Source organism: Haemorhous mexicanus, chromosome 1 (genome assembly GCF_027477595.1).
Source record: "Haemorhous mexicanus isolate bHaeMex1 chromosome 1, bHaeMex1.pri, whole genome shotgun sequence".
NCBI classification, from domain to species: Eukaryota; Metazoa; Chordata; class Aves; order Passeriformes; family Fringillidae; genus Haemorhous; species Haemorhous mexicanus.
In genome coordinates, this window is record NC_082341.1 from 159,159,757 (window position 1) to 159,183,017 (window position 23,261).

Consider the following 23,261-nt stretch of genomic DNA (forward strand, 5'->3'; position numbering starts at 1 on the left):
TGGGTCATGGAGTGGTTTGGGTTGGGAGGAATCTTACACATCACCAGGGTCCACCTCTGTGCCATGGGCAGAGACACCTTCCACTGGGAACATCCAGCATATAAAAGGACTGACTTTTGGGAAAGATTGGGAATGGATTGCCTGGGAAGGTTGGGAATCTGCCTTGAGATGTCATGGGGGGCCTGTGAAACAGAGCAGGAGATAGAACCAGGAGGCAGAGAACAGTGGAAGGGGAGTTGTGTGTGTTGGTACACAATTTTACAGCACAGGGAGAGGAAGAGAAGGCTCTGATATTCCCAGTAAAGAGTGGTGGGAATGGAGCAGTTGCAGGAGGCACCTTGCTGCCACGGTGGGAGCTGGGAATAAATCCCCCCACAGGAGGTGGAGCAGGGTGCACCCAGTCACATGGAGGGAGCTCAGGAGGGGAAGCTGGTTCTGTTGGTGTGCATTCCCACCTCACACCAGTCCCACTGCACGGCTGCTCTGGTTCCATCCTGACCAGCACAACCCTCCCTTTTCCCAGGAGAAGAGGCTGAGTGCCACGTCCAACCGCAGCGAGGACTCTCACCTGTCCACCAGCACGGCCTCTGTGGAGGGCAGGGCAGAGGACAGGGAGCGGGGCTGGCCCAACGGGCAGCTGCCCGACCTGCACAGGGAGCTGCACAAGGAGGGCAAGCCCCGGGCCCAGGAGGAGCACAAGGAGGCTGCTGACCACGAGGAGGAGGATGTGGAAGTGGAATACAATGAGGTAGGAGCCTGGGAACTGCAGCAGGGTCATGAGAAAAGTGAAAGGAGCTGGAAGTTTCAGAGGAAGTGGGAAATAGAGGTGTACAGGGGAATGGATGTGGGATTTGGGCACCGTGGAGGCAGATCCAGGCCACGTAAGGCAGTGCAAGCAGAGGCTGAGGCTGCCTGTGGGAGCCTGGCAGGCTGTGGGAAAGCTGGGGTGACTGAGGAGTTTGAATGCCCTCTATCCCTGGAGCTGACAGAAGTGTGCCTGGGGAAGGGGTGGGTGTGGAAAAAGGCAAGGATTGGGAGATGGGAATACATTCCTGCCTTGTGCTGGGCACAGCAGCAGTGCCACCGGCCCTGCCTGTGTGGGACAGGGCTCCCAGGGACAGCAGGCTCTGTGCTGCCAGCCCTGTGTCCCCTGAGGCTCACGCTGTGTCCGGGCTTTGCTGTCACAGCCCACCGTGCACTTCGCCGAGGACACGCTGATCCGCAGCGAGGATGAGGATGAGGACGAAGAGCGGCCGTTCCCAGTGGAGAAGCAGAGGCTCATCCGCAAGGACACGCCCCATTATAAGAAACACTTCAAGATCACGAAGCTGCCCAAGCCAGAGGCAGTGGTGGCACTTCTGCAGGGGCTGAACAGCGACGGGGTCCCCAAAGAGGAAGAGGAGTTGGGAGGCTGCAATAATGACACGGAGCCCAGGGATCAGGAGGAAGCGTGGGATGAGGATGACAGAAAGAACGGAGCTCTGTCTGCTCAGCCATCCGTGAAGGTAAGGTCTTGTGGGGAGGGGGAGCTCACAGGGGTGCAGACCTGCCCCCTGCTCCTGTGGCCCAGCAGCCAGGTTGATGTGGTGCTGAGGAAAGCACTGGCAGGAGGCTGCAGCACTTGGGATGTGCTGAGGGCGGCAGAGCAGGAGGTCCCTGGGGCTCGTGGGACTGTCCTAGAGCTGTGCTGTGTGGCTGTGTCTGACACCTCCCCTGAATCCAGGTCCTGGCACCAGCCCCATGCACGTGCTGCAGGGACAGTTCTGTCTCATCACTGGTGGGTTCTGCTGTTCCTTCCAGCCCCCTCCTCACTGCTGCTCCACAGGAGGATGAGCTCTGTCCCTGTGTGGAGTCAGTCTTAGACTGGCACTTGTTGGCACAGTGCTTCCTGGAGCATGTCAGTGCAGCCAGGAGTGTGCCCTTCCCTGTGCTTGTACCCAGACACAGCCTGAAGGAGGCTGCACTGGGATTTAGGGCAGCTTGTGCTCTGAAGTTTTGGCCTTACTGGTTATACTGGGGCTTAAGAGATGGGGGAGCTGGGCTCTCTTCAGCTGAACCACCACGCTTGGTTAGGGACACACAGAGGCTCCTGCCTGAGGAGGTTCCTCACAGTGGAATGGGGGTAATGGGTGAGGGACACCTCAGGAGATCAGTTCTCCCAGTTCTCACCCAAGGGCTTGAGGATTCTGAGTTGTGTTTGGTGGGCAGAGGTCAGGACGTGGCCGAGTCTCCACCACAGTCTGACACCAGCAGATCTCAGGGGTGAGACGTGGGTCTCTGGGAGGTGCTGGAGTTACCTGCTTCTGCTGTAACTGCACATGCTCCAGGTGCTGGGCTCATTCCCATCCCTGCTGAAGCTCAGGTTGCCCAGGGAAAGGTCCTTTCCCTCACTGTCCCTCAGTGGGTGCTTGCCTTGCTCTGTTTGAGCCAATGCAGCTCATCTCATGCTCCCTAGAGGTGAGGCCACTTTTCCCACTGCTGGTGAAGTTCCTCAGAAGGAATGTTTAAACTGTCCCAGGTCCCCTTCATCCAAGACCTGTCATCCTTGGGAACAGCCTCACCTGAAAAGGTTATTTTAGCTGGGGGCTGAGCTGAGGAGGCACTGACCCACTGCAGAGCCTGTGGTGCCTGTCAGAAATTACCCTGGCTGCCAGCTAAGCCTCTGCCTGGGGCTCAGCTCTCCTCCCTGTGGGGTGGGATGGATGCCTGCTCCTGAGGACATTTATGGGCTGTGTGCCAGCAGTGGGCTGGATGCAGGGAGCAGTGTCCCTGGGCAGGGAGGCTTGTGCAGGAGGTGCACTAAGGAGGAGGCAGCACAGCTGTGCAGGAGGCTGAAGCCTAAGCCAGAGGGTTTTATTGCAAGGACAGTTGGTTTTCAGAAGAAATCCTGAGGTTTCCTACGCTTGAGAACAGGATCCCAGGTGCCTGTCAGGGTGTGCTTTTTCACCAGAGAAAGGGATTGGTGCAGTTGTGTTTGGGACTGCTTTTTGGATTTCCTGCAGTTGTGTTTGGGACTGCAGCTGTGTTTGGGACTGCTTTTTGGATTTTCTGCAGTTGTGTTTGGGACTGCAGCTGTGTTTGGGACTGCTTTTTGGATTTCCTGCAGTTGTGTTTGGGACTGCAGCTGTGTTTGGGACTGCTTTTTGGATTTCCTGCAGTTGTGTTTGGGACTGCAGCTGTGTTTGGGACTGCTTTTTGGATTTTCTGCAGTTGTGTTTGGGACTGCAGCTGTGTTTGGGACTGCTCGTTCCTGTGCAGCAGCTTGTGGCACCACAGGCTCCTTGGTGCTTCCTCCTGTGTTTAACCCTTCCTCTTCCCAGAGTGACCTGGTGTGGAGGGGCTGAGGTCAGCTAGTGGTGACCCTCAGGGTGCCATGGACACAGCCTGGCCTTAGGGGTGCTCCTTGGCAGGATGTGCTGGCACTTGGCACTCTGGGAGCCCATGAGCAGCCCTGCTGGGCGCTGAGCAGGGCTGGGGGCTGCTCTGGGGCTGAGGGGTCAGCCCTGGAGCTGTGCTGTGAGGGGGCTTGGCTGTGGAGCTCTGGAGCTCAGCAGTGCCCCCAGAGCTCTGGAGCTGAGCAGTGACTCTGGGAGCTGGATCAGCTCCCTAGCTGTGGAGCTGAGCAGTGACTCTGGGAGCTCTGGAGCTCAGCAGTGACCCCAGGAACCTGGTCAGCTCCAGAGCTCAGCCGTGCTGCCAGGAACTCTGGAGTAAGCAGTGACCCCAGGAGCTGGATCAGCTCATGGCTCTGGAGCTGAGCAGTGACCCCAGGAGCTCCTGAGCTCAGCAGTGCCCCCAGGAGCTGGATCAGCTCCATGGCTCTGGAGCTCAGCAGTGACCCCAGGAACTCTGGAGCTCAGCAGTGACCCCAGGAGCTGGATCAGCTCCATGGCTCTGGAGCTGAGCAGTGACCCCAGGAGCTCTGGAGCTGAGCAGTGACCCCAGGAGCTCTGGAGCTCAGCAGTGACCCCAGAGCTCTGGAGCTCAGCAGTGACCCCAGAGCTCTTCAGCTCAGCAGTGACCCCAGGAGCTGGATCAGCTCCATGGCTCTGGAGCTCAGCAGTCACCCCAGGAGCTGGATCAGCTCCCTAGCTCTGGAGCTCAGCAGTGCCCCCAGAGCTCTGGAGCTCAGCAGTGACCCCAGGAGCTCGATCAGCTCCATGGCTCTGGAGCTCAGCAGTGCCCCCAGAGCTCTGGAGCTCAGCAGTGACCCCAGGAGCTGGATCAGCTCCATGGCTCTGGAGCTCAGCAGTGACCCCAGGAGCTCTGGAGCTCAGCAGTGACCCCAGGAGCTGGATTAGCTCATGGCTCTGGAGCTCAGCAGTGACCCCAGGAGCTCTGGAGCTCAGCAGTGCCCCCAGAGCTCTGGAGCTCAGCAGTGCCCCCAGGAGCTGGATCAGCTCCCTAGCTCTGGAGCTCAGCAGTGACCCCAGGAGCTCTGGAGCTCAGCAGTGACCCCAGGAGCTGGATCAGCTCCATGGCTCTGGAGCTCAGCAGTCACCCCAGGAGCTGGATCAGCTCCATGGCTCTGGAGCTCAGCAGTGCCCCCCGAGCTCCTGAGCTCGGCAGCGCCTCGGGAGCCGGCCCAGCTCCGGCCCAGTGCGTGTGTTGGGTGGTGGTGGTGGTCGTGGTGGTGGGTTTGGTTGATGCTCCACTAATCCGCATGCCTCTTTGCTGGTTCCTGTCCTAACAGGGGGTGTCGTTTGATCAAGCCAATAATCTGCTGATTGAACCTGCTCGCATTGAGGAGGAAGAGGTCTGTACCACTCCTACTGTTCTCTCTCTGCCAAAAATCATCCGGCCTGCTTGATTTGCTTCCCAGCCTCACCCGTTGTTGTAGGGGGACTCTGATCTCTCTGGGTCAAGTGGCTTCTGGACCTGGCTGATCACAAACACGATGATTGTTTCCTCCTTGCTTTCCCCTTTTCCTCCTTTCCCGTCCTTGAGGTGAGAGTGGCTGCTGCAGAGCAGGAGTGAGCTGGAAATGATGTAAAAACCAAAGGGGCTGATGTGGGAAGTTCAGTTCCTATTTGCTGTGTGTTGGTGGAGAAGTGGGGTTGAACAAATGGATATTTCTGCACGTGTGGGTAACCCTGGTGGAGCACAGATACCAAGAGTCATCTGATTCTGCTGTGTCCTGACCCTTTGATAAAAGGAGGAGGATCTCACTCAGGGCACTGTGCCCCTGCCTGGGGAAAGGACTGGAGCCAATTTGTGCATCTCCTGCAGCCTCCCCCAAATCCTTTCAAGGCTTAGCATGCAGCACCTCGAGGTGTCAGGGGCAGGTGGGACCTGACGTGGGGATGGTGGGTGTGCTCAGGGTTAAAACCCTGTGGCTGCCTGCCTGCTCATCCTCTGGCTGTGTGTCCAGGTTTTCAGTGCCTGACCAGTGCCTGACCCATGGTCAGCACCTTTCTGCAGGCAGGTTTCCCAGGAGCTGCTGGAAGCAGAGTGCTGCTGCCACTGAGGAGAGGCAGGAACAGCATCCCTGCTGACAGCTTGCACGGGGATTTCTCCCCTAGGACAGGCAGTACAGGGCCCCAGAGCCGTGTGCTGCCTGGGAGTGCTGGCCAGGGTGTCTCTGAGAACTTGGCTCTGCTGTGTCCTCGGGTGTGAAGCAGGGATTTTTCTTGGTTTTGGAGTAAGGCTTTCCAGGAGCGAGGTGACAAATCCTTTCCACCACGCAGAACATGAGCTGGCTCAGGTGTGGTCCCCTCTTAGTGGAGCCTGAAGATTTCTCCATCTCTAGGTCCCTGAAAACCACACTAGTATTTCTTGCATTTCTCCTCTGCACAATCTTGTGATCCTGGAGGTCTTTTCCAGCCTCAGTGATTCTGTGATTCCGAGGTGTGGCTGGTGTGAGGCCCCAGGCTGGCTCTGGAGTCCCCTCAGCACAGTCCCCTTTGCACAGATGTGTTCCCACTCGGAGGAGAACGTGGCTGTGCAGCTCACAAGGAGCTGGAGGTCTCCCAGACTGGTGGTGGTAGCTGGAGTCACCCAGGAGCAGACCAGCTTTGGGAGGTTCATTGGGAATACTTGATTGTCCTGCAGCTCTGGGGAGGGCTCAGCAAGGAACTTTGCACGAGACCAAGTTGCTCCAAGCCTGACCAGCCTGTCCTTGAACACTTCCAAAGGGCATCTTCCTGCTGCTTCAGGGATGATTCCTTGAGGAGAATCATGGGATGATGGAGCTGAGCTGAGCAGAGAGCCTGGAGCTCTTGAGCAGCAGGGTTTGAAGTTCATGGTTCTGCAGTCACATTCCTCAGGTCATGTAATACAGCCCTGGGAGAAGATGGACTGCTGGTTCCTGACTGTGTTCCTTATCCCTGAACCGTGGTTGTGAGCTGGAGACTGATCTTGTTGGAGCAGAACTGGAGAGACACACCCAGCTTGTGCCAGCCCCAGCGTGGGTGGGGCACACCCAGAGCTGCTCTTGGTGCCAAGGGGGCTCTGCTGCAGCAGAGGAATAACTTTGTCAGAGTCTGGGATACCCTGTGCTGCAGCAGAGGAATAACTTTGTCAGAGTCTGGGATACCTGTGCTGCAGCAGAGAAATAACTTTGTCAGAGTGTGGGATACCTGTGCTGCAGCAGAGGAATAACTTTGTCAGAGTGTGGGATACCTGTGCTGCAGCAGAGGAATAACTTTGTCAGAGTGTGGGATACCCTCTGGAGCAGTGAAGAATAACTTTGGCAGAGTCTGGGATACCTGTGCTGCAGTGAAGAATAACTTGGTCAGAGTGTGGGATGCCCTGTGTTGGATGTCTGGGTTGCAGGGCTGGCTCTCCCAGGGTTTGGTCTCCATCCCCCCCTGCCTGGCAGAGTGGCTGTGCTGGGGTGTAGAGAGGCTCTGAGAGGAGGAAAGAAGCGTGTTGAGCACCTGTTTGAGGTTAGACCTGAGCTCTGTTTTCAGGTGGTTCTGATGGAATGGCCTGGAAAGCTGCTGGGCAGGTTGCAGAAGGGTGGAAGGGGGGTCCTGAGGTTGCAGAACAGTGGAAGGGGGGTCCCAAGGTTACAGAACAGTGGAAGGGGGGTCCCGAGGTTGCAGAAGGGTGGAAGGGGGGTCCCAAGGTTGCAGGAACAGTGGAAGGGGGGTCCCAAGGTTGCAGGAACAGTGGAAGGGGGGTCCCAAGGTTGCAGGAACAGTGGAAGGGGGGTCCCGAGGTTGCAGAACAGTGGAAGGGGGGTCCCGAGGTTGCAGAAGGGTGGAAGGGGGGGTCCCAAGGTTGCAGGAGCAGTGGAAGGGGGGTCCCAAACTGTGTTTCAGTGCCCGAGGCTGCTCTGCTGTAGCAAAGGCTGGTGCCATCCACATCCTTGGGTGTGCCCAGCCTTAACCCTGTCCTGCAGAGCCCCTGCAGGTGCAGGAGCTGCAGAGGGCTCTGTGCTGCCAGAGCTTCTGCTGCAGGGACAGGATTTTGTCTCTCCCTCTGCCCAGGGACAGAAGGAGCTGCCATTCCACTCCCTGGGAAGGAGAGGGGGTTTCCAAAGGTGCTGGATGTCCTCTTTGCTGCTGCTCAGGTGTCACATCCTTTTGCTCTGCAGGCAGGGAAGGAGCCTGATCCTGTGGAATCTGCTCAGGAATGTCACCACTTGTGTTGGAATGCCAGCCTAAAGCCTGGCACCAGCTAGGATTTGCCAGCAGCAGATGTGACAGCACAGCCTGGTCCTGGAGCATCCTGTGCTCAAAGGGTTCCGTTTTGGAAAGGCTCCACAGGGACTGGGACACACTGGGATGTGCTGGGAGCCATCCTGAGGGCAGGACTCAGCTGTGGGAAGGCCAGCACAGGGACTGGGGAGCACTGGGATGTGCTGGGAGCCATCCTGAGCTCAGGACTCAGCTGTGGGAAGGGCAGCACAGGGACTGGGGAGCACTGGGATGTGCTGGGAGCCATCCTGAGGGCAGGACTCAGCTGTGGGAAGGGCAGCACAGGGACTGGGACACGCTGGGATGTGCTGGGAGCCACCCTGAGCTCAGGACTCAGCTGTGGGAAGGGCAGCACAGGGACTGGGACACACTGGGATGTGCTGGGAGCCATCCTGAGGGCAGGACTCAGCTGTGGGAAGGGCAGCACAGGGACTGGGGAGCACTGGGATGTGCTGGGAGCCATCCTGAGCTCAGGACTCAGCTGTGGGAAGGCCAGCACAGGGACTGGGGAGCACTGGGATGTGCTGGGAGCCATCCTGAGGGCAGGACTCAGCTGTGGGAAGGGCAGCACAGGGACTGGGACACACTGGAATGTGCTGGGAGCCATCCTGAGGGCAGGACTCAGCTGTGGGAAGGGCAGCAAAGGGACTGGGACACACTGGGATGTGCTGGGAGCCATCCTGAGCTCAGGACTCAGCTGTGGGAAGGGCAGCACAGGGACTGGGGAGCACTGGGATGTACTGGGAGCCATCCTGAGCTCAGGACTCAGCTGTGGGAAGGCCAGCACAGGGACTGGGGAGCACTGGGATGTACTGGGAGCCATCCTGAGGGCAGGACTCAGCTGTGGAAAAGTTGAATAAACCTCTGTGTAGTGCAGGAGAGGTGACATCACCTGTGTTTGCTCACCTGGCTTTACTGGAATATTACAGTGGACAGACTCTTTTTGATCTTAAAAAAAAAAAAAAGACACAACACTCCCATTTCTCTTGTTTAGGATGATCAAAGTTCATGTTGAGCAGAGAAAAATGTGCCATATTTTCTCCTTTAATTTGTCTGGCTTTTAATTTATTGCCATCAAAAAGTTTTTGTGACCTTTTCCTACTGGGCTGAAGGGTCCTCAGTGTTTTTTATGGAATCATAGAATGGATTAGAAGGGACCTTTTAAATGCCACACAGTGCCACCCCCTGCCATGGCCTGGGGCACCTTCCACTATCCCAGCTTGGTCCCTGCCCTGTCCAACCTGGCCTTAAACAGGGATGGGGCAGCCACAGCTTCCCTGGGCACCTGGGGCAGGTGTGCCACCTCTCCAGGCTGTGGCCCCCTGGGTTGGAGGTGGGTTTGTGACATTGGGGTGGGTTTGTGACATTGGGGTGGGTGTGTGACCCTCAGGTGGGTGTGTGACCCTCAGGTGGCTTTGTGACCTGGGGTGGGTGTGTGACCCCCAGGGTGGGTTTGTGACCTCAGGGTGGCTTTGTGACCCTCAGGGTGGGTTTGTGACTCTCAGGGTGGGTTTGTGACCCTCAGGGTGGGTTTGTGACCTCAGGGTGGGTTTGTGACCTGAGGTTCCTTTGTGACCTCAGGGTGGCTTTGTGACCTGAGGTGCCTTTGTGACCTCAAGGTGGGTTTGTGACCCTCAGGGTGGGTTTGTGACCTCAGGGTTGGTTTGTGACCCTCAGGTGGGTTTGTGACCCTCAGGTGGGTTTGTGGTCTCTTCCTGTAAGTGTACAACCTCACCCATGGACCTGTGTCAAGGCACAGGTGGGACACGAGTCACCCACAGTGTCAGAGGCTGAGGACTGATTATGTGGCTGCTGCTTGTTCCTCATCACTGATCCCTGCTAGCTGCAGGTTTTGTCTGATGCAGAGTTCTCTGGGGACCAAAGTGAAGTGTGCAGTGATTCCCACACCAACCCTGCTCCCTTTGCCTGCTCAGGAGTGGGGCAGGATCATTTTGGTTCTGCTCTGCCACGCAATCCTCTCGTTGGCCTTCACAGAGGGAGCAGAGAGCAGCAGAAAGGCACTGGTGCAGTGAAAGTTGCACGTTCAAACACAGTGCTGCAGCAAATCCTGCTCCCCTTCTGCACTAGGCAGGTGCCTGTGTGTGACAGACAGCAGCTTTGCTGCTCGGGGCCAGGTTATGTACAAGACATCACAATAACCCCACAGAAATCACAGGGGCTGAGGCACTTCCCTGCCCCAAAACCGGGCCCTGCAGCGTGCTCTGAGTGTCCCTGGGGAGAGCAGGAGCTCCCAGCCAGGTCCGGGACCCCACTGTAGTGGGAAGCAGTCCCCAGCTGGGCACTGGGCAGACTGGGACAGGCTGGAAGAGAGAGTGTAGCTGGAGAAGGGCTGTGCTCAGCTCAGGAGCAGCACAGCTCAGTTTGCAGGGAAGAGAACAGGGTTTAGGAGGAAGTGCTGAAGTCAAATCTCCTCCCAGGACTGGCAACCCAACCCCTTGCCCTGGTTAATAAGTCAGTCAAACTTTTTATTAAATACAGCTTGTTTCATCCTGTTAGCAGTGTGTGCACACACACAGACCCCTCCTCCAGGGAGAGCCCCAAAACTTCTCCATATTCTGCTGCTGGAGGGATGTGAAAACTTACTTTACTCTGTCATTTGTTAGGGCATTGTTTTCTTTGTAGTTTATCTGGTGCAATCTCTTCCCTGCTGGCTGACCCGTTGCCTGCTTGTCTTTGGTGTAATTCTGTGGACCCCAGTCCTGACTTCTTCCAGCCTTCTTTTGCTGGATGAGAGGAACCACATTTCTCTGGTAAGAGGGATTTCCATTTATTCCCTGCCTTCTCTTTCACCTGATCTGCCTGAGCTCAGGTTTGGTGACTATAGACAACATGAGAGAGTGTATCCAGACCTTGGTCCACTGAATTCCATACTTCTTTTTCCATTTCAGACGTGGCAGTTCCTGCTCCTGCATGGGAATTTCTCCTTGTTCTTACCTTTATTACACCTTCAGCTTTTCTTCCTGTATCCTTCAGGACTCGGGGAGGCTTGGCCTCCAAACAAGGTGCACTCAGAGGTGTCTCTGTTTGTTCTGAGGCAGGTGATGCCAGGTTTAATGGAAGTTCTCCATGTATTCCACTGCTCCTTGGATAACTGCTCTCCTCCTGCAAGGCCTGCCCTTAGCAGCACAGTGTTGAAGGAGGTTTTAGGAGAGCTGTAAACTGTCCAGTCTTTATAGCCTTGGAATTGTGTATTAAATGATGGCTAAAAGGGCTTCAGAACAGTCTGAAACTGCTGGGCTGAGAAGAGTCTCCAGCTGAATTTTATAGGGGAAAATACAGTGGAGAAAAATGACTGCTCCAAGGATTTCCCCACCCAAGAAGGGTCAGTAAGAACAGAATAAAAATTCTGTGCTGCTAAAGAGATGAAATGGAATGTTGTTACCTGTTCCAGCTGAACTCGGGTGTAGGTTTTTGTCCTGTTTCTGGTTCTGAAATGGTTTGAGGATTGGTAGCTTTGGACAGTGCTTTTTGCTTCTCTTTAAGCATTTGAGTGTTTTCATTTCAGGGAGACCCTGTCCTGCTGCATTCCATAGTTTGGCCAGGCCAGATCCTTGCAGGATTCCCTTCTTTTTCTATCCCTGTGCCTGTGACAAAGCTGGCTCCCAACTGTGATGAGAAGGAAGTGCCAGCTTCCTAAGTCCTGCTCTGTGTAGTTCCTTAATGAAATAACTCATCCTGGAGTCCCACTCTGTGTAGTTCATTAATGAAATAGCTCATCCTGGAGTCCCACTCTGTGTAGTTCATAATGAAATAACTCATCCTGGAGTCCCTCTCTGTGTAGTTCATCAATGAAATAGCTCATCCTGGAGTCCCTCTCTGTGTAGTTCATCAATGAAATAGCTCATCCTGGAGTCCCTTTCTGTGTAGTTCATAATGAAATAGCTCATCCTGGAGTCCCTCTCTGTGTAGTTCATAATGAAATAGCTCATCCTGGAGTCCCATTTTGTGTAGTTCATTAATGAAATAGCTCATCCTGGAGTCCCATTTTGTGTAGTTCATAATGAAATAGCTCATCCTGGAGTCCCTCTCTGTGTAGTTCATAATGAAATAGCTCATCCTGGAGTCCCATTTTGTGTAGTTCATCAATGAAATAACTCATCCTGGAGTCCCTCTCTGTGTAGTTCATAATGAAATAGCTCATCCTGGAGTCCCACTCTGTGTAGTTCATCAATGAAATAGCTCATCCTGGAGTCCCTCTCTGTGTAGTTCATCAATGAAATAGCTCATCCTGGAGTCCCTCTCTGTGTAGTTCATCAATGAAATAGCTCATCCTGGAGTCCCTCTCTGTGTAGTTCATCAATGAAATAGCTCATCCTGGAGTCCCATTTTGTGTAGTTCATCAATGAAATAGCTCATCCTGGAATCACAGAGCAGCCCAGGGGCCTCGACAGGCCCAGGGCTTTGAGGGGAGGAGCCCTGGTGAGGCTCTCAGCCCCCAGCCTGTCCCAGCCAGGGCTGTGACTCAGCACCCCACTGTGGAGTTGGTCCCAGTGGAGGATTGTTGTCACTGCAGGCATTTCTTGCGTGCCCCAGGGTGAAATCAGACCCTTACATAGACACACAGCAGCACTCAGGTCTGGGTGTGTGTCTGCAGCCCTGGCACACAGCTGTCCCTGGGGGTCTCACATGCTCTGTGAGTGTTCACGTAGCTGCAGGAGCCCTGGGGTTCAGGATGCTGCAAAGGGGACCATGTTCCATGGTTTGGAAAGGCATGCTGGCTTCCTTCTCCCCTTGGGAAGCGTGCTCACTGTCCTCACGTGTCCTGGGGAAGGGATGTGCAGGAGCAGAGCAGCACCCTGAGAATGGCAGCTCCCTGTCCCTGTCCCCAGTGGGGCTGTGGCAGTCCCTGTCCCCAGTGGGGCTGTCCCCAGTGGGGCTGTGGCAGGTCCCTGTCCCCAGTGGGGCTGTGGCAGTCCCTGTCCCCAGTGGGGCTGTGGCAGGTCCCTGTCCCCAGTGCTGCTGTCACCAGTCCCATCTGTCCCCAGTGCTGCTGTCAAAGGTCTCATTTTGGGTTCTGTGCTTTGCACTGGTTTTGCTTTGCAGTGGTTTTGTGGAGGTGCTCAGTGGGAAGTCAGTGAAGTGCTCAAACTCCTCTGCCCTCCTGATAGCCTTTCCTTTGAGAACTGAGCCCACTGGAACAGAGGAAGGAATCATATCAGAGCCAGGAAACCTCCAGCCCATGTCCAGGGGCTGCTCTCCTGCCAGGGCTGCTTTTCCTTTGTGTTCCTTTCCCACTGTCTGGGGTTAATTTAGCTCTCAGCAGTCAATCCCATCTCCCTTTTGCTCACTGTTATTTTCAGCCTGTCTCCTTGTCCCCATGAGCTGTCACTGGCCAAAGCCAGACAGATTTAGCTCTTCTCATCTTTCCTGGCGAATCAGTGCTCCAGCTCCTGCTCTTCCCTGTCCCAGCTCTGTGCACCCAAGGTGAGCAGAATCCCAGACTTACTTCGGTTAGAAAAGACCTCCAAGACCATCAAGTTCAACCTCTGGCTGGTCCACACCTTGTCACCAGCCCAGAGCCCTGAGTGCCACATCCAGTCATTCCTTGAGCACCTCCAGGGATGGCATGGTTGGTGTCTGCCATGCCTCTGGCAGGCTGCAGGAGTCCTCAGTGATGAGGTGCACAGCAGCAAATTCAGAGTGCCCCAAATCTGCTGGGCAGCCCCCAGCTGTCCCTGGCTGCTGCCTGAAAGGGAGTCTGTGCAGGTGTGCAGCAGCTCTGGTGTGTGCAGCTGCAGCTGAAAGCTGGGAATTCTGGCAGGAGCACGGGAGTCTGTTAACAGAGAAGGGTGGGTGGGTGAGCTCAAGGTCCCTTCCACCCAAACCATTCCATGGTTCCATGGTAAAAGACAGTTCACCAAAAGCCATATGAGAGCTGGGTTGAGGTGGCCCTGGGTGGTGTTTGGTGTCCCCAAAGAGGCACAGCCAGGACTGAGGGGAAGGGTGGAACTGCTTCCCTGGGTGGTGTTTGGTGTGTCCCCAAAGAGGGACAGGCAGGAGTGAGGGCACAAGGTGGAACTGCTTCCCTGGGTGGTGTTTGGTGTCCCCAAAGAGGCACAGCCAGGACTGAGGGGAGGGGTGGAACTGCTTCCCTGGGTGGTGTTTGGTGTCCCCAAAGAGGCACAGGCAGGGCTGAGGGGAAGGGTGGAACTGCTTCCCTGGGTGGTGTTTGGTGTCCCCAAAGAGGCACAGGCAGGGCTGAGGGCACAAGGTGGAACTGCTTCCCTGGGTGGTGTTTGGTGTCCCCAAAGAGGCACAGGCAGGGCTGAGGGCACAAGGTGGAACTGCTTCCCTGGGTGGTGTTTGGTGTCCCCAAAGAGGCACAGGCAGGACTGAGGGGAAGGGGTGGAACTGCTTCCCTGGGTGGTGTTTGGTGTCCCCAAAGAGGCACAGGCAGGACTGAGGGCACAAGGTGGAACTGCTTCCCTGGGTGGTGTTTGGTGTCCCCAAAGAGACACAGGCAGGACTGAGGGCACAAGGTGGAACTGCTTCCCTGGGTGGTGTTTGGTGTGTCCCCAAAGAGGCACAGCCAGGACTCAGGGCACAAGGTGGAACTGCTTCCCTGGGTGGTGTTTGGGGTGTCCCCAAAGAGGCACAGCCAGGACTGAGGGCACAAGGTGGAACTGCTTCCCTGGGTGGTGTTTGGTGCCCCTGATGGTGAATGGGTTCCCAGTGGGATCCCAGGGGGAAGGATGGCAGCTCCAAGTGTGGCAGCTTTTCCAGTTCCCCACTTTCCCCTGGCACTGCAGCACTTTTCCTGCAGGGCTGTTCCCTGCTGAGGAACTGGGAGCTTGGTATGCTCTCTGTGAAGGTTTGTGCTTTGTGCAGAGGGAGAAGCAGCCCAGATCATCTGAGAGGGGCCCTGGGTGGATCCCTGCCTTTGGGGAAAATACACAAAGGGTAAAATACCCAGTGAAGCCCATGGCAGGAGCAGTGGCAAGGAGGGAGCTGAGCTGTCCCTGCTGGGGCAGCTCTGTGCTCTGGTTTCAGTGCTTTCAGTGTGGTTTTGTGGCAGTCCAGGCAGCCCAAGAGCAGCCTTAGGAAGGAGGAGCTTGGGGGAACAAACAGCTTCAGGGTTTAGTGCCAGAAACAGCCTGAGCTGCAATGTGAAGGGCCATTCCAGGCTGCTGGATCCAGATCCTTCTTCTTGAGGTTCCTGTTTGGTTACTGTTCACACAGACCTCAAACAGACATCCACCAATCTCACCACACTGGTCTTTGTGTGATTTTCTTGGGAGTTTGAAATCTTTTCAGCCTACGTGTAATTATACCTAATTCAAACTCCTTTGCTGCAGTTGTCTCAGTATTTTTAATCTGGCCTGTTTTCTCCTTGGTGTTTTGCTTTTCACATTGATGGACAGAAGGTTCCTCCCCCTCAGGCCAGTTGGCTTTTCTGGCAGGTTTCCCCACATTTTTAGACTGGTTTGCTGAATTTGTGAAATCCAGGGGGCTTGTGGCATACCTTTCTGTTCTGTTAGCATCAGCTGCCCATGTAGCTGGAAGTGACTTTCTGTGACCAGTGACATCAGACAGTCCTCAGTTGTTGTCCAAAATCATAACCCTGTCCAATGGATCTGGGCACTGAGCAGACCTGGGAAACACCAGGATCCTGCTCTTAGACCAGTCTGTAATCCCTGCCTGAAGCCCTGGTTTGCTGTCATTCCTGCAATCCCTGCCTGGAGCCCTGGTTTGCTGTCATTCCTGCAATCCCTGGTTTGCTGTCATTCCTGCAATCCCTGCCTGAAGCCCTGGTTTGCTATAATTCCTGTAATCTTTGCCTGGAGCCCTGGTTTGCTATAATTCCTGTAATCCTTGCCTGGAGCCCTGGTTTGCTATAATTCCTGCAATCCCTGGTTTGCTATAATTCCTGCAATCCCTGCCTGAAGCCCTGGTTTGCTATAATTCCTGCAATCCCTGGTTTGCTGTCATTCCTGCAATCCCTGGTTTGCTGTCATTCCTGCAATCCCTGCCTGGAGCTCTGGTTTGCTATAATTCCTGCAATCCCAGGTTTGCTATAATTCCTGCAATCCCTGCCTGGAGCTCTGGTTTGCTATAATTCCTGTAATCCCTGGTTTGCTATAATTCCTGTAATCCTTGCCTGAAGCCCTGGTTTGCTATAATTCCTGCAATCCCTGCCTGAAGCCCTGGTTTGCTGTCATTCCTGCAATCCCTGGTTTGCTATAATTCCTGTAACCCCTGGTTTGCTATAATTCCTGCAATCCCTGCCTGGAGCCCTGGTTTGCTATAATTCCTGCAATCCCTGGTTTGCTATAATTCCTGCAATCCCTGGTTTGCTATAATTCCTGCAATCCCTGCCTGGAGCCCTGGTTTGCTGTCATTCCTGCAATCCCTGCCTGGAGCCCTGGTTTGCTATAATTCCTGTAATCCCTGCCTGGAGCCCTGGTTTGCTATAATTCCTGCAATCCCTGCCTGGAGCCCTGGTTTGCTATAATTCCTGCAATCCCTGCCTGGAGCCCTGGTTTGCTGTCATTCCTGCAATCCCTGGTTTGCTGTCATTCCTGCAATCCCTGCCTGGAGCCCTGGTTTGCTATAATTCCTGCAATCCCTGCCTGGAGCCCTGGTTTGCTGTCATTCTTAGAAACTTCTGTGTTGAACGTAGAATTACACAATTTCCTGATCACCAGGATCATCAAGTCCAGCTTCTGGCCCTGCACAGAGCAGCCCCAAAAATCCTCCCTAGTGCCTGAGAGCGTGGTCTGAGCACTCCTTGGACAGTGAGATGAGAGTCTTCAGAGCACTTCTGGAGTGCAGTGAGTCTGGATGGGAAAACCTGGGGTTTGTAGTTAGTTCCTAATAGACATGGCCATGCAGGAAGCGTTGTCTGGTCAGGAGCTGGTTTGAGTTGGGCTGTCTACCCCATTTCTGTCTTACTTGGGTATTCATAACTTGGAATTTTACTCAGTTTCTGGCTCCTGCCCCAGAGACAGTGAGCTGATGGCAGGTCTGGAAGCAGGGATTTCCCTGGGGAGATCCCTGAGCGTTCTGCTGTGCTGTTAGCTGGGCACCAGAGGAACTGGCAGAGCACAGCACCTCAGCTGGTTCCACATCTCCTGCAGGGGGTTTTTGGCTTGGTTTTGTTTGAACTTTAGCAGAATATGGAGCTCCATGAGACATTGGTTCTGTCATTGCAGAAGTGAATGAGGGTTGGAAGTGTTAAGGAAGGTGATCTCCTGCTTCCTTTGCTGCCCATGCTGTGGCCATGTGCAGCTGACACACCTGAGATCTCTGCAGCAGCCTCTCTCCATCCTGGGCTTTGTTTCCAAAGAGGTGACATGGAGGACAGCCAGTTTGGTTCTCTAGAGGAGTCTGTGCTCATTTCTGTCACTTAACTCCTTGGTCCTTGGCCCTGAGAGAGTCCTGTCTGTCCTGTTCCTCTCCCTGTGTCCTACCACGTGCTCCCTGTCTTCCTTCTCCTGACTGTGGCATTGGGAAGGGCTCGTGCCGGTGTCCCTAAAAGAAACAGCTTCAGCCTGAGTCACATCAGCTGGTGGCAGTGGGCACGGCTGGGTGTGTGGAGGTGGGAGGTAGGAAGGAGAAGACTTGTGGATTGCTCAGCTGTGATCCTGAGCAGCTGGGGCGGAGGGGAGCAGAGCATCTGGGCAGAGCAGACGGGGGTTTTGGAGTTGTGTGTTGATTTCCATCAATACAACAAAGCCAAGTGTCCATCCAGAGTCTTCTGGACAAGGTGCCATCCTTGCCACTGCACACTGCTCTGGGGTGACCTGGAATGCCCCAGGGGCTGCTGCCATTACACTCAGAGGGAGCCCCATGGCAGAGCCAGGCTGTGGTGGGAGCGCTGTCCCTGTCCTGTGATCCAGTTCCAGTCCAAACTGGCTGCCCAGGTTGCCTTGTGGTGCAATCCCCTCTGCTGGCTCCACCGTGGGCAAGCTGACTGTTGGGTCAGGGCTCACTGTGGGAAGGGATCGGTGTGTTCCCTGCACTGGGGGGGTGCTGCCTCTGAGGCATGAGTGCCACAGCCCCCCACAGGTGCCACGGCTCCCCCACAGGTGCCACAGCTCCTCCACAGGTGGCACAGCCCCCCACAGGTGCCACAGCCCCCCACAGGTGCCACAGCCCCCCCACAGGTGCCACGGCTCCCCCACAGGTGCCACAGCCCCCCACAGGTGCCACAGCCCCCCCACAGGTGCCACGGCTCCCCCACAGGTGCCACAGCCCCCCCAGTGCCCAGAGATGACCCAGAGTTGCTGTTTTTCACGAGAAGAGCCGTCCCTTGCTCTGGGTGCCCTGACCCATGCCCTGTCCCTGCCATGGCTCCCCCAGTGTGTCCTACAGGTGCCATGGCTCCCCCACAGGTGTCACAGGTCCCTCAGTGTGTCCCACAGGTGCCACAGCCCCCCCAGAGGTGGCACAGCCCCCCCAGTGCCAGGAGGTGACCCAGAGGTGCTGTTTTCCCTGAAAAGGAGCCGTGCCTGACTCTGGGTGCCCTGACCCACGCCCCGTCCCTGCCACAGCCCCCCAGTGTGTCCCACAGGTGCCATGGCTTGCCCACAGGTGGCACAGCCCCCCACAGGTGTCACAGCCCCCCCAGTGCCAGGAGGTGACCCAGAGTTGCTGTTTTCCCTGAAAAGGAGCCGTGCCTGGCTCTGGGGGCCCTGACCCCTGTCCCTTCTGTTGCAGCTGACCCTGACCATCGTGCGGCAGACGGGGGGGCTGGGCATCAGCATCGCGGGGGGCAAGGGCTCCACACCCTACAAGGGGGACGACGAGGTAAGGCCTGTCCCTGTCCCTGTCCCTGCTGAGCCAGCTCCTGCTGGGGACGGGGTGTCCCTCGTGGGAGCTTTGGGGTGGGTGGGAGCAGCCCTGGATGCCCCCAAGGGGGGTGGTGGGGTGGAGCAGACCCCACCAGGATGGGGATGAGCCATGGTGGTGGGGTGGAGCAGACCCCACCAGGATGGGGATGAGCCATGGTGGTGGGGTGGAGCAGACCCCACCAGGATGGGGATGAGCCATGGTGGTGGGGTGGAGCAGACCCCACCAGGATGGGGATGAGCCATGGTGGTGGGGTGGAGCAGAATCCTGCCCCTGAGCCCGTTGGGTCTGAGCTGGAGCCATGGGAGCAGGGGGTTCCTCCCCAGCTGTGGGGCCCAGGGTGTGGGGTGTTCCCCACCTGGTGGCATCAGCTGTGTCATGTGATGCCAGTTCCACTGGAAGAGGGTTAAGGTGTCATTCCCTGGTCTTGTGGCTCACCTGGGGCAGCCCTGCCGTGGGGCTCCTGTCCCCCTCTTGTCACCCTGGGGTGGCCCTGCAATGGGGTTCCTGTCCCTCTTGTCACCTTGGGTGGCCCTGCAATGGGGTTCTTGTCCCTCTTGTCACCCTGGGGTGGCCCTGCAATGGGGTTCTTGTCCCTCTTGTCACCTGGGGTGGCCCTGCAATGGGGTTCCTGTCCCTCTTGTCACCTTGGGTGGCCCTGCAATGGGGTTCTTGTCCCTCTTGTCACCTTGGGTGGCCCTGCAATGGGGTTCCTGTCCCTCTTGTCACCTTGGGTGGCCCTGCAGTGGGGTTCTTGTCCCTCTTGTCACCCTGGGGTGGCCCTGCAATGGGGTTCTTGTCCCTCTTGTCACCTTTGGTGGCCCTGCAATGGGGTTTCTGTTCCCTCTTCCCAGCTCCTGAGCTGCCATGTCCCCTCATTGTGGTTCAGGACTGGCCAGGGGCTGGGGCTGAGGGGTCTCTGCACTCTGGAGGGGTAAGGAATGGGCTCTCCAGAGAACAGAGGGTTTTGTTTCCAGGGCATCTTCATTTCCCGCGTGTCCGAGGAGGGTCCTGCAGCTCGGGCAGGGGTCCGTGTTGGTGACAAGCTCCTGGAGGTAAGGACTGACTCCTGACAAAGCAAATGCTTCTGATAGCTTGGAGGGGAGGTGTGAGGTGATTGGAAATGGATTTGCATCACACGTGTTTTAGACCAAGATGTTAAGAGCTAAACAAAATCCCTTTGGCTCGGAGATGGTTCTTTAATTTACGTTACCATGAATCTTTTGTTGCTTTAGAAGCTCCTGCATTTGCTCTGGCCCAGGTGGGAATAAATACAATACAAGAATACTGGGCAGAGCAAAAGTGAACCCTGTAAAATAACTTCCTACCTAGGGAGCCAGCCATGGGGATTGTTTGGGTGGGAAGGGCCCTTAAAGCTCCTCTCATTTCACCCCTGCCATGGGCAGGAGCACCTTCCACCAGCCCAGGCTGCTCCAAGCCCCATCCAGCCCAGGCTGCCTGGGCTGAGGCCCTGGTTCTCCCTGTCTTGCCCCCCTCGGGATGATCTGCTCTGTGACATCCCCCACACCCAGGGACTGTCCCACTGACAGCTCCAGGTGCTCCAGGGATGTGGGCAGCTGCATGTCCCTCCTGGAAGATGAACAGGGGTCCCCTGAGTTGTGTTGGATTGTGCTGAATTTTGTCGGTGGAGATGGTTCTCCGTGGGGGGATTACCTGTCTGGGATGTTACCTGTAGGGGTGATACAGGTGTAGGGAACTCCCTATGGGGAAGGAATTCCTCTGAAAGGGCCTTTCCTTGCTTGGCCTGGCCTGGGACAGGTAGCAGGTGCTGTGGGAAGGCAGGAAAACTTCACAGCGGTCTGGGCACACCTGTGGGAACAGGGCCCAGGTGTGGGTGTGAGGGGCTGAGCCAGTTCCCACAGGCAGCAGTGGCTGGGGTTGGGATTGGGATGTGAGATTGGGGCTGGTGTGAGGGAGCAATGGGTGTGAGATGGGGCTGGGTGTGAGAGGACACTGGGTGTGAGGCTGGGCTCTGTGTTTGTTGGGCTCTGTTTGCTGGGCCCTGTCTCACAGCAGGCTGTCACTGTCCCTGCCCAGGTGAACAGTGTGTCCCTGCTCTGTGTGTGAGGTCAGGGCTCTGTCTCATGGCACACTGTCTCTCTCCCTGCCCAGGTGAACAGCGTGTCCCTGCTCTGTGTGTGAGGTCAGGGCTCTGTCTCATGGCACACTGTCTCTCCCTGCCCAGGTGAACAGTGTGTCCCTGCTCTGTGTGTGAGGTCAGGGCTCTGTCTCAAAGCACACTGTCTCTCTCCCTGCCCAGGTGAACAGTGTGTCCCTGCTCTGTGTGCCAGGTCAGGGCTCTGTCTCATGGCACACTGTCTCTCTCCCTGCCCAGGTGAACAGTGTGTCCCTGCTCTGTGTGCCAGGTCAGGGCTCTGTCTCATGGCACACTGTCTCTCCCTGCCCAGGTGAACGGCGTGTCCCTGCTCTGTGTGCCAGGTCAGGGCTCTGTGTCATGGCACGCTGTCTCTCCCTGCCCAGGTGAACAGTGTGTCCCTGCTCTGTGTGCCAGGTCAGGGCTCTGTGTCATGGCACACTGTCTCTCCCTGCCCAGGTGAACAGTGTGTCCCTGCTCTGTGTGCCAGGTCAGGGCTCTGTCTCATGGCACACTGTCTCTCCCTGCCCAGGTGAACAGCGTGTCCCTGCTCTGTGTGCCAGGTCAGGGCTCTGTGTCATGGCACACTGTCTCTCTCCCTGCCCAGGTGGACAGTGTGTCCCTGCACTGTGTGTGAGGTCAGGGCTCTGTCTCATGGCACGCTGTCTCTCCCTGCCCAGGTGAACGGCGTGTCCCTGCTCTGTGTGCCAGGTCAGGGCTCTGTGTCATGGCACACTGTCTCTCCCTGCCCAGGTGAACGGCGTGTCCCTGCACTGTGCCGAGCACCACGTGGCCGTGGAGGCGCTGCGGGGCTCGGGCAGCTCGGTGTCCATGACGGTGCTGCGGGAGCGGATGGTGGAGCCCGAGAACGCCATCACCGTCACCCCGCTGCGGCCCGAGGACGACTACAGCCCCCGGGAGCGGCGCGGGGGGCTGCGCTTCCCCGAGGGCCCCGAGGCAGCCCCGGCCACCGAGCGCTTCTCCACCTGCCTCATGCGCAACGAGAAGGGGCTGGGCTTCAGCATCGCCGGGGGCAAGGGCTCCACTCCCTACCGGGCTGGGGACACGGTCAGTCTGACCCCTGGCACTCATCCTCCTCATCCCCGGGCGTGCAGCAGGGCAGCCTGGCCCTGGGCTGGCAGGCAGGGTGCTCTAAAGTCAGGGAATCACGGAGTTCTAGGATGGTTTGTGTTTGGAGGGACCTTAAACCTCACCTTGTGCTGGGCAGGTTCCACCGTCCCAGGTTGCTCCAAGTCCTGCCCACTGTGGCCTTCAACGCTTGCAGGGATCCAGGGGCAGCCACAGCTGCTCGGGCACCCTGTGCCAGGGCCAAACCACCCTTAGAGGGAACAGGTCCTGCCCAATGTCCCATCCATCCCTGCCCTCTGGCACTGGGAAGCCATTCCCCCTTGTGCTGTCACTCCAGGCCCCTGTCCAAGTCCCTCTCCTTATTTTTTTATAGGAGGGTGGCTGGGGCTCCCGATCCCTGCCAGTGACATCTAATCCCACCGCTGCCCTCTTGGCACAGCTTCCAGGCTCTGGGCCACCGGAGGACTCTGCTGCCAGGGGCTCTGGGAGCACAGGGAGGGGCAGGGCAGGGGAGAGGACCGAGACCTGCCTGGGTTTGGGGAGCCAGGCTCGGGTGGGGACAGCCCGGGCTGCTCTGACCCTCCTGCCTGTGCTGCAGGGCATCTTCATCTCGCGGATTGCAGAGGGTGGGGCAGCCCACCGGGACGGGATCCTGCGCGTGGGAGACAGAGTCATCTCGGTGAGTGCAGGGGAGGGGCTGGCTGAGCCCCCTGCCCCCTCTTGCAGGGGCTGCTTCTCTGCTACTGGAGCTGCATTTTGGGGGTCCTTTCTTCGGCTCCTGAGCCTTCTGGGGGAGTGTTTAATTTGGGTGGTTCTCCCCTGTCTGGGGTGGGTGCAGGTACACCTGCCCTTTCCCCAAATGCTTTATGTAAGGAACAGCATGGAGGGAGGGGACACGGCAGCACTGCCCAGGCTGGGGTCCCTCTGGAGCCTGGGGGGCTCAGCCACGGGGAGAGGGAGCCCCTTGGGGCACAGTGGGGTGGGCTGCAGCAGAGGGAGCTGCCCAGGGGTGCTGTGGAGCAGGGCAGGGGTACCCCAGTGCTTCCCTGCTTCACGTGGAGCTCTGGCCTCAGCCTGCCGTGCTGTCCCTGCGGATCTCGCTGCTCTCACCTGTGTCTCTGCCTCCTGGTCCTCACTCCCCTCCTGTGGAAGCCTCTCCTCAGCCTCCTGACCCTCCTCCCACGCTGCATGCTGCCTCTGGGAACCTCCAGCTCCTGGTGCTGGTGGTGGGTTTCTGCCCAGCTGCTGTGGTGAGAGCACGTGTTACCACGGCGCTGGCGTGAGTAAGCACTGATACAGCCTCGTCAGTGCTGGCTTCTGTCTGCTCTATCCCTGGGCTGGGGCTGGCTTGGATTTGCTCAGGCACAACACTTTAGTGCAGCTTGGGCCCAGGTCTGACACTGGGCAGGAAGCTTGAACTGGTCTGGCATCTCTCACTCCCTTCTAGTGCTCCCCGCTGCCCAAAGTCGAGCCCTGACCCTGATTAATGCCAGACAGACTGGATTGGTTTGGATTTGCTCAGGTTTTGGTGCTCCATGGTACAGAGGCAGTACTGAGGGCCATCATTTGGGGTTGGTTTCCTCAACCTGTGGAAAAAGGAG

At 57.0% G+C, this 23,261-nt stretch overlaps 1 protein-coding gene across 18 annotated transcripts in view; it reads left to right on the forward strand.

Annotated features, from left to right (window-relative positions):
• SCRIB (scribble planar cell polarity protein) overlaps window positions 1-23,261 on the forward strand; it is a 120,087-nt gene that overhangs the window by 39,763 nt on the left and 57,063 nt on the right. For 17 of the 18 annotated variants that reach the window (XM_059869171.1, XM_059869239.1, XM_059869289.1 and 14 more), the window contains exons 14-20: window positions 524-748; window positions 1,188-1,505; window positions 4,694-4,756; window positions 18,324-18,413; window positions 19,433-19,510; window positions 21,325-21,639; window positions 22,259-22,339. In XM_059869171.1, coding sequence (XP_059725154.1) covers window positions 524-748; window positions 1,188-1,505; window positions 4,694-4,756; window positions 18,324-18,413; window positions 19,433-19,510; window positions 21,325-21,639; window positions 22,259-22,339 — 1,170 coding nt within the window. The remainder of the gene's footprint in view (window positions 1-523; window positions 749-1,187; window positions 1,506-4,693; window positions 4,757-18,323; window positions 18,414-19,432; window positions 19,511-21,324; window positions 21,640-22,258; window positions 22,340-23,261) is intronic. The other variant, XM_059869208.1, reaches the window with a different exon arrangement.